The sequence below is a fragment of the Felis catus genome, chromosome B3, assembly GCF_018350175.1.
Source record: "Felis catus isolate Fca126 chromosome B3, F.catus_Fca126_mat1.0, whole genome shotgun sequence".
Taxonomy (NCBI): Eukaryota; Metazoa; Chordata; class Mammalia; order Carnivora; family Felidae; genus Felis; species Felis catus.
The window spans coordinates 135094754-135105118 of record NC_058373.1 but is presented as its reverse complement, the minus strand read 5'-3'; the positions used below and the strand labels follow the sequence as shown (position 1 = coordinate 135105118).

The window sequence follows — 10365 nt, the reverse complement described above, 5'->3', positions numbered from 1 at the left end:
ACAATCTTCAAAGAGAACAAAGTTGGAGGACTCACACTTGCCAATCTCAAAACTTAATACAAAGCTATAAAAATTCAGACAATGTGGTACCAGAATAAGGATATATACAGATCAGTGAGATAGAATTCAGAGTCCCAGAACACACTCATACATTTACGAGCAACTGATTTTCAACAATGGTGATAATTTGATGAGGAATTGGTCTTTTCAACAATTGATGCTGGGACAACTAGATAGCCATGTGCAAAAGAATGAAATTGAACCCCTACCTCACACAACGTATAAAAATTAGCTGAAAATGAATCAAAGATGTCAATTTAAGAGTTTAAACTATGAAATGCTTAGGAAAATAATAAGTATCAATCTTTGTGACCTTGGATGAAACGACGGTTTCTAAGATATGACACCAACAGTACATGGAACCAAAAGGAAAAAAACAAAAACAAAAACATAAATCACAATTCATCAAAATTAAATAAAAAATTTTGTGCTTCAAAAGGACACAATCAAGAAAGTGAAAAAGAGAATAGGAGCAAATGTTTGCAAATCACAAATCCGATAAGGATTTCGTATCCAAACTATATTTAAAAACTTATAACTCAACAATAAAAAAGAAATAACTCAACTAAAAACTAGACAAAGAATCTGAACAGACATTTCTCTAGAGAAGACATACAAATGGCCAATAAGTACAGAAAAGATAGTCAACATCATTAGTCATTAAAGAAATGCAAATCGAAACCACAATGAGACACCTCTTCACACACCCTAGAACGATTAAAACAAAAAATAAGGTGAGTAACAAGTGTTGCTGAGGATGTAGAAGAATTGGAATCCTCACACCCTGCTGGTAGGAATGTTAAATAGTACAGGCACTTCGGAAAATTGTTTGGAAATACAGTTTGGAAAACTGACAGTTTCTCAAAAGAGTCACCTATCATTTATCTAGCGATTCTACTTTTAGGTATCTACCCCCCAAAACTGAAAACACATCTCCACACAAAAAAACTTGTATAGGAACGCTTATAGCAGCATTATTTATAATAGCCAAAAAGTAGAAACCACCCAAATGTCCACCAATTCGTGAATGGATCAACAAAATGTGGTGTACCCACACAATGGAATATTATTCAACCATATAAAAAATGCTGATACATGCTACAGTATCAATGAATCTTGAAAATATGCTAAGTGAAAGAAGTCAGACACAAAAGGCCACATTTTGTATGATACCATTTTTATGAAATATTCAGAATAGGCAAATCCACAGAGGCAGGAAAGAGATTGATGGTTGCCTAGGACTAGGGTGAAGGAAAAAACGGGAAGTGACTGCTAAGGAATGGGTATAGAGTTTCTTTTGAGGGAGAGGAGAATGTTCTGGAATGAGCTAGTGGTAATGGTTGTACAACACTAAATATACTAAATGCCAATTAATTATATACTTTAAAAGAGTATATTTTACGGTACGTGAATTAGATCTCAATTTTTTTTTAAAGGCCCTCGTTAGAAAATTGACCTCTACACTTCTGTTTCAGAACACCTACTGGTTCATGAAAACAAAACAAAAAAACTGTAATGAAACTTGACATTTATAATCTCATTGTAACAAATGCTACAATAAAATTTCTTTTAACCAAATTATCTATACATATAAGCTGATGGTCCACTTGTATTTATTTTGCCTTTAAACAAAGATCTGAAAAAGTTCTCTGCGTTCATGATATATCTACAGTCCTTTTTAAAATTTATACTTTTCTTAAGTAACCAAGGCTGAACAAATGTCTTCATTTTAGAAAGTTTAGTAATACTGTCATCTAGAAACAGGTCAAAGTCTTGCTCTTGCAATGACATTAGTTAGCATAGCCATCTTCAAGCAGTATTTTAAAATTTAATTCCTTTTCAAAGGACAATAAAAAGGCTAAAGCAAGAAACAATTTTTCAATATCGGGAATGCAATGTAATATGTATAACCAGATGCTTCAAGCCATGTAACGAATGCAGACTTTTTTTCCCCTGGAATATAACTAGGATTCTAGGCTTACTCTCTTCAGTAACAAGAATTTAAGTGAAAATTTTTCAAAGCTCTACAAAGAAAACATACTCTTCACCGTCATCTTCTGTAATGTTGTTCTGCATATCTGGTTTTCAGGATCAGAAAACTATAACTTTGCGTTAGTTAGCACTATAATCCACAGTAAATTTTTTGTAAGCTTTGAATGAAATTTTAATTCTAGTCTGGTATCACTGGGTGGTACTATACATAGATCCATATAAGTTAAACAAGAATGATCCTTCTAAAAACGCTAAGTATGAAGAGGAGGGCTTAAAGACTTAGGAAGTAAAGATCAAGGACTGCCATGATCAAGTTACGCACTGAAAAAGCATCAACACGTTACAATCGGGCAACACGATTTTCATTTTTAAGTTCAATGAGAATTGCATATATTCAGCTTTTACTCTTAAACACAAGTGGTTTATACTACGTGAGGGCTGCTAGCCCGAAGAAAGACAGGAACACGAGAAAGGATGACCTTATCCAACTTCAGTATTATTTTCGTAGCAAGGTTATAAAATCCAGCCACTGCTTCAGCAACCCTAGGGAGGAGCAAGCCTAAGAGATGAAAACATTTACACCTTTTGATTAAATTATACTATTACCTTATAAAAATAGGTGGTTCAGCATTTGTTTCCTTAAAAACAGAGCACTCAACAGTTTCCGATAAAGTAACCTAGCTGAGAGCTAAGATGTATCTAAATGCATACATCAAGGATTTCTTTTGCATTATATATATTCAAATGATGCTGTTATAATTCATACCGAACAACAAAATCTTGATAAAACAGGAAATGGGAGAAATAAAAATTGATTCCTGACCCAAATGTGTACCAGCTCAGACTTGAGTGAATACCCAGGAAATATAGGCAGGGATAAGGAGATATGCCCCAACTGCATATCAGAATTCCAAAGAAAAGTCTGAGCGTACACTCTTTGTTTTTTTTTTTTTTTTTAAACACATAGGCCTCAAAAAACCGTTTCATCAGTTTTTTTTATATAGCACACATCTTTTCTAAATAATTCTCACTTTTCATTCCAGAAAACATAAGAAACTGTTTGCAACAGCTCATGCAAACATGTTTCTCTAAGGCCATGAGCTGGTTTGCTAAGTTGCATTGTTTTAGTCAAGTAAAAAGCCCTTCTAGAATAAGGGGTCTATAGAGGAAACCAATCATCTTCAACTCTCCGGCCTGCACACTTGTTAGAATCTCTATCATTCTGAAAGTCAAAAGGTAGAATGCTCATTTGACCATTAGCAAAACGAACTCTATTTACATTTTTAAAAAATCTAATGCATGTTAAATTTTTCTGGCATTTCTTTTTTGTATGTTACAAAACAAAAAAGCAAAAGCTTAGAATAAGAACCCTTTTCTCTTAGAAAGGTCAAACAGACACTTCTTGACATCACGTTCTTTACACAATGGCATACTGTTCATATAAAAGGTCTCTTATCCTATAAAAATCTTGACAAAGGCAGCCTTCTAATCCAATGCGGCCAGTTTCCGTCTAGAAAGTTAAAAAAAAAAAAAAAACCTTTAGTACATTTCCTATTCATTAATATGCAGATATAATAACCAAAATATATTAATTAGATTATTTGATGCTTGGTCTGGAAATGGGTTGCTCTGATTCACAGAATATGGATCTCACATTCAAGTCATGAATTTTACATAGACATGTAAATGTCAGAGGATTCAAATAAAAATTTACAATGAAACTATATATCATTTCTTTGAGAGCCACTTTTATAAGCCTTCAAGGTCATCATTCATAATGAATATAAATTATGGATCTCCAGTTTGTGAAATTACCAATCAAGAATTACAGAATTCAAAAGGGCAACACATCAGAAGGCAGCATTTCTTCAATTCATCCCTTATTAAAAACACACTTACCCTGCGGACTGCTACTTGATTGTTGCAAACAAGCACGCCCCCTACAAATTCAGCTTGAATCCCCTCCCGTAAAAGAACTTGTTTGAAGTCTGACAGTCTTGGTTCGTTCATAAAAACTGACTGGTGTCCAGGAACCTTAGATAAGGTTAAAGGGAAAAGAATAACCTCAAAAAAAACACCAGACACACAGTGGTACCGAATAAAGTGAGATTTAACACATGATCTCTAAGATATTTTCTATGTTTCCCTGAAGACCTTTGACAGATCGTATCAAGGCTGTAAGTCCCATTCCAAGTTGTTATTCTGAATTTTCCCTCATTATTTTACTTAACATCACAAAGCCCTTCACATTTTCTGAATGTTTCCCAATCGATTTTATTAGTCATGCCTCACAGTAACAGAGAGACATCTGGTAAAGTTATGTTCGTCACTCACCCACTTGCCTGAGGGGGTCAAGGAGAGTGCCAGGAGGCAGAACTGAACCAAAAAATTCATTTGCCAGATCCTCCTCCTTCATTTAGTGCAGAGGAGAGTTCTCCCCTGACCCCAGCCTCACCTTCCCTTCTCCCTTGAGGCGAATGCAGGGTATGCCAGGGGCTTTGGACTCAGAAAAACAAGCGGTTCAACCTAACGCTGCTACTTGGAAACTGCCTTGATGAGCACTAGCATTAGCACAGTAAAAAGATTCGAGTTCTTGCCCCAATCTCAAGAGCATTACTAGAAGGGAGTCCAACAACAGAGGCTGTGTTCTATTCTTTATTGCACAGAAAGGCTAAAGAGGCCCCTGCATGAACACGGGCCTCTTACTACACAGTTTTCACACCGCTGTAAGTTAATTACCTGAGATCTCTGCTAACTGGATTATCTCTTGAGAACACGTAAACACTAGATTAAAATTATAGCCATACTTAATAAAAGATTTCTAACTACATCGAAACCAAAAGAGATTTCAGCGGAATTGACAACACACGAAAATAGGAGTACAGGAGTTCCACCGTCTTAGAAAACTACAGCTCTCCTGACCGGAAGCAGGTATGCGACGTAATCCTCACAACCAAAATTTAAATACTGAGGGGCGCCTGTGTGGCCCAGCTGGTGAAGCGTCAGGTTCAGGTTGAGATCTCACGGTCATGGGATCGAGCCCCACGTCTGGCTCTGCCCTGAGCGTGGAGCCTGCTTGGGATTCTCTCTCTCCCTCTCTCTCAAAATAAAAAATAAACGTTTAAAAAAAAAACAAAACAAAATTTAAATACTGAAAAAAATCAGTTACAAAGCAATCATGGATCTTACAGTATTTGTTAAACATTTCCTTTAAATTGTTATCAAGCCCTTGCCGTCTAGGACACACACACACACACACACACACACACACACACGCTCAGGCATGCAAACATATAACCATATCTTGAGTCATCTTATTTTTAAAATTCCAAAATTAGCCTACATTGGACACATATTGTAAAGAGTCAGAAACATAAAAGCGCAATCCAAAGGGAGACAAATCAAGGAAGAGGCCGAAGCAGGACGTGCTTGTTACCTCATGGGGGGGTAAGGGCTCCAAAGTCGGAATGATCTCACTTTCTTCACCCGTTTCTTTTTCATCATCCCCAAACAGGCTCTTCATGGCCTTCTGTTGTGCCAGAACGCTGGAGTCCGAAGGAGCGTCCACCTGCATTTCCGAGTCTTCTCCATCATCCTTCAGTTCTCCTTCTTCTAAGATAACTCCTGTGTCCACTTTGGAAACTCTCATGTCTAAGACTCCATCTATCCAAGCTAATTCAGCATCTTTTGCCTTACAAAACTGAAGGGAGCTGACAAGTGAGTCTTTCAATCTCACCTACACATCATGCAAAGGGGAGGGAGACACATAAAATCCTCAGAGTATAAATTAACAACAAAATATAACCTGTTATAATTATTTCCTGACTCTGGTAATGTGTGTTAAGATTCAAAAATCTTTCACTCACCTGATCTTCACCGTGACTGGTAAGGAACTAGTGACCCATGAGATCATTAAGACCCCTGTCTACTTTCCAAAGTAGACACACTAGGCCCTTGACTGCACACTAGGACCACATGGCAATTTCTTAACATACGTGTTAATGCCAGGGTCCCACCTCCAGTGATTCTAACATAACTGATGAGACTAAAACCAGAGCACTGAGTCCCCCTAACACCCCCAAAGCTCCCTAGATGGTTCTCATGTGTGGCCAAGGTTGAGAACCACTGACAAGTCTCACCCATCAGCCCTTGCTGCTGCATCAAGAACACTGAATTACTTCTGTTTCCTCCATTACCACGAACCTCACACATCCATATTCTTGGACTGCTGCTTCCTCTTGTTTTGTCCAGAGTAACTTTTCTGCCTGGTGAATTCCAATCCATTTTTTCCAACTAAATCTAGACATCATCCCTGCTTTAACTGACACCAACTCCTGCTACCAGAAAAAAGCTAATCTCTCCTCTGTGCTATTCTCGTTTTTTGTTTTTGTTTCTGTTTTTCTGTATCTGCTTCCATTTTTTTCAAGTATGAATAGAACCTTGACATCAGTGAATTTTTATAAAACTTCTGAATTCTTGAATACTCCCCATTCCCGTCACCTCTATACTTTTGCAAATGTTCCCTCTGCCTGGAATACCCTTTCTCTCTTTCCCTTCTCTACATTACCCTGACAACCCATCAAAACATGTTAGGATTCAGCTTAGTTATCACTTCCTCTGGAAAATCTTTTCTAAACCTCCAAATCTGGGGCAGTGTCTCCCTCTTTATTCACAACATCCTGTGCTTTCTCTATCAGAGGCATAACAATGTGATAAATGCTCTTTCCTTGTTATAAGCCCCTAACACCTTAAAGACTAGAAGACCTCCTAAGACAGGGGACCACGTCTATCGCACTCACCCCTGTACTCCTAATGTACCTGTCCTAATCTGCAACAATAATGTATTTATTTCACATGGCTCGGGTGCCAGCACACTTACCTGGTAGATGTGAGTTTCACTAGTGGCATCAACTGTTTCGTGTAGCTTTGGCATGTACACCTTAATATCTTTCCCACCAAATGCACGGCAGCACTCGGCAAGATCTTGACTGGCCTCTGGTGGTCCGTGGACAATGATCAACTGTCGTGGTTTCATCTGATTAATGATCTTTTTAATGGAATCTCCATCAGAGCGTCCTTCATAGTCTATGTAAGTAACCCTAGCTCTGTAATTAGACAGAATTATCCGAGCTTATTTTTCTGATAATTTTAAAACCAAGTTATTAATGGCTTTTATAATCAGGAAAGAAATGTACACAATACATAAAATGAGGATTTGAGGAACACACATGTTACAGTGTTAATATGTATGTGAGGGGGAAGGGTTATGGATTTTTCAGTAGGTATTATTAGAAAAAGTGGCTCACTATATAAAGAAAAATAAAACCGATTGCTGACCTAATGCCACAAACAACAGCAGGTGAGCTGAAGCCATAAAAGAAAAATGTGAAGATTTAAATTCAATAGAATAAAATGTAAGAATTATGTTTATGACCAGGGACAGGGAGGGACTTCATTATATACAATTCCAAACACGATAATGAAAATATTTTATTTTATTATTTCATTACATCAAAATTAAAAATTTTTTTTTTAAACAAGGTAGACCCTGGACCACTCATATAAACAGATAACAGAATGGGAGAGGCTATCTGCATTGTCTGAAACCAAGCAGGGGTAACATCCAAAATGTACAACGAACCCCTGCACATCAGTAACATAAGGGCAACAACCCCTAGAGAAAAAGACATGAAGGCCATAAACATGGGACTTCATAGACAAGAAAACAAAAAAGGTCCCAAGCATTTGAAGAAGATAATCAAACTAATAATCACTGTAAGACAAACTTAAACAGTAGTGATATGTTATTACTCTATACCTACTGGGCTGGAAAATGTTAAAGAGTTCAACAATGCCAATGTTGGTAAGGAAACAGGGTTGAAAGAAGCCTTCTGCTCTGCTAGTGAAAGTATAAACTGATACAGCCATTCTGCAGAGAATTTTGTGACACTGTTAACATGCATTATTTAGATAACAACCATAGCCCATAATATATGCTAAATATCACTGGACAAATAAACTGCTTTGCTATCTAAAGACTTAAAGAAAAATCCAAAATGATGAATTACTGGTGTTACTAACTGTACCAAATAGAAAAGGAAAAAGGTATATTAACCACTTCAGATTATAATAACATTTTTCAGACATTAGGGCACTAGAAATGTTTAAGTCAAGGAGTATATTTTACAAAACAAACACTTCGAAAAATTAAACATGTGCTACTAGACTTACAAAGTTCAGAATGTTTCTTCATATAAATGTAGAGTTTAATGTTAAACCCCTACCTCAATACCAATTCAATTGCATTGGCTTTCAAATACCATTAATGAAAACAAAATGCCACCATGCTTCACAGACCTTTGCAGGGAAAAAGAAATTAAATTTTAAAAGCAACAACTTACTAGAGGATATTCAGAAATTTCACATTTGAAACAACGTAAATTATATAATTCAAGTTCTTGAAATTTTATCTCGTAACCTAGTTTCAAAACGCGACAAAAAGCACTTACTTTATTTCAATAGACTCTGTTGTAGAAATACACTTAGTGGGAACATCAGATAGATCCTGATCCATGGGTTCATCTCCATTTGTCAAGCCAGATTCCAATTTGCTTTTCTCTTCTTCAGTTGCTTGAAGTTCTGGCACTAAGAAATCCTCTGGTCTAAATTATATAAGTCTCTAATTAGAGCACTAACAAGCAAGCTAATATTAGATAATATATGTACTTAGTAAATGGCATTAAGTTTTAGGCTCCTCACATATCTCAAGATTTAAATACACAATTGATCCAAAGCTAATGCAACTTTGTAGTATCAATTACCAAATGACTGCATCTATTGTGTTTTTCCTGACCACTGAGGAATGCTCTTCAGAGCGTGCTTTTGGGCTAGTTAAGAGTCCTAGATAGACCATTAGGAGAGCTTCATGGTTATCAAAAGTACTATTACAACCTGGCCTTGCATTTATTTCGATCATCCTTTTTCTGTTTCTGTGGTTTCTCTTCCCAAGTCCCACTTCTTATAAATCTCAGGCCTCTTTTGATTTCCTTAAGAGCCCCAGTTATCCTATCCCTGCCCAAAGATGACTCCCCACTGGCACATTACCAAGAAGACTGAGATACAAAATCATGAGCTCCCTCAAAAGCCTTTGCCTTTATTTCAACAAAGCACAAATGCATCTATCTTCCCATGTTCACTTCCAGTATCAGAGAGAGTTGTATGTTAAAATTTAAAAACAAACTTAAAAATGTTCTCTCTAACCCCCTGATTGTCTACGCCCCACCCCCCAAATCTGCTCCCACTCCTGAGAATCCAGGCCCCTGTTACCCAACACCTAGACTATTATAGGAGCTTCTCAGACCCTGGAGTCCAACTTCTCCACCTATAATCCACATAATAACAATAGTAGTAGCAACCACTTAGAGCACGCTCACTAGGAGTCATGAGTCACAAGTCAGATTCTATGCTAAATGCCTTAAAAACACAATCCCATTTCATTCTTACCCCCACTTTTCAGATAAGGAAATTGAAAACTGAATATTGGACACTAATTAAGTAGAATAAGTAGAATGGTAAACAAACTCACCAATGTTATTTAGATCGTTATTTTTCCTCTCCACTATTTTAGAGGACCAAGTAGACAGGGGAATTTTCCTAAGTAAGTCCAAGAATGACCTAGAATCCACTATATGCTTAAGAGAGCATTACGGGAAGTACAAAGAAGGCACCAGGGAGGGACCTAGACTGTACTGGGGTGGCAAGGAAGAAACAGGAAAGGCTTCCAGAAATTTGTAAGGCCAGATTCAACCGCCTGGAGACCTGGGACGGGAAGATGGAACAAAGCTGAGGGAGGAGCATGTGCAGGAGCACGACGTGGAGAAGCCAAGCAGAAGGAAACGGAGAAGGCTGGTACCACGACAGCAGAAAATGCTCAATGGCATGACAGAAATATACAGAAACATAACAGAAAAGTCGGGAGAAACCAGATTATGAAGGACACCATGCGTCACGCTAAGGCATTTGACATTTGCCTGCAGAGCAATGGGAACTATGAGGGACCTTTACACAGGATAGCAGTGTTTTCAAACTTGGATGTGAACACGTAATTTCAGTTGTCTTCCAGTAGTGGCTGTAAATTTGGTAGACTTCCCATGATTCCACCCATGCTATCTCACATCCCTCTTGGAACTAAAATGTGTACAAAACTGCTTGAGATGTAACCCATTTCCCAAACTTCACACATCACAATCTATCAAAAATTCTCCCTATCCTATGTCTTTCTCCAATGCATGTCCCTTACCCTTTCTTTTTAAG

General features: G+C 37.4%; 1 protein-coding gene across 2 annotated transcripts in view; it reads right to left on the bottom strand.

The window, feature by feature from the left end:
- Nucleotides 1-1220: 1220 nt before the first annotated feature.
- The window catches only part of CPSF2 (cleavage and polyadenylation specific factor 2), a 32828-nt gene continuing 23683 nt past the window's right edge, over nt 1221-10365 (bottom strand). For both annotated transcript variants that reach the window (XM_003987928.6, XM_019833533.3), the window contains 5 exons: nt 8562-8714; nt 6932-7157; nt 5489-5788; nt 3952-4086; nt 1221-3562 (listed from right to left, as the gene is read on the bottom strand). In XM_003987928.6, the coding sequence (XP_003987977.2) occupies nt 3470-3562; nt 3952-4086; nt 5489-5788; nt 6932-7157; nt 8562-8714 (907 nt within the window). In that variant the 3' untranslated portion in view covers nt 1221-3469. The remainder of the gene's footprint in view (nt 3563-3951; nt 4087-5488; nt 5789-6931; nt 7158-8561; nt 8715-10365) is intronic.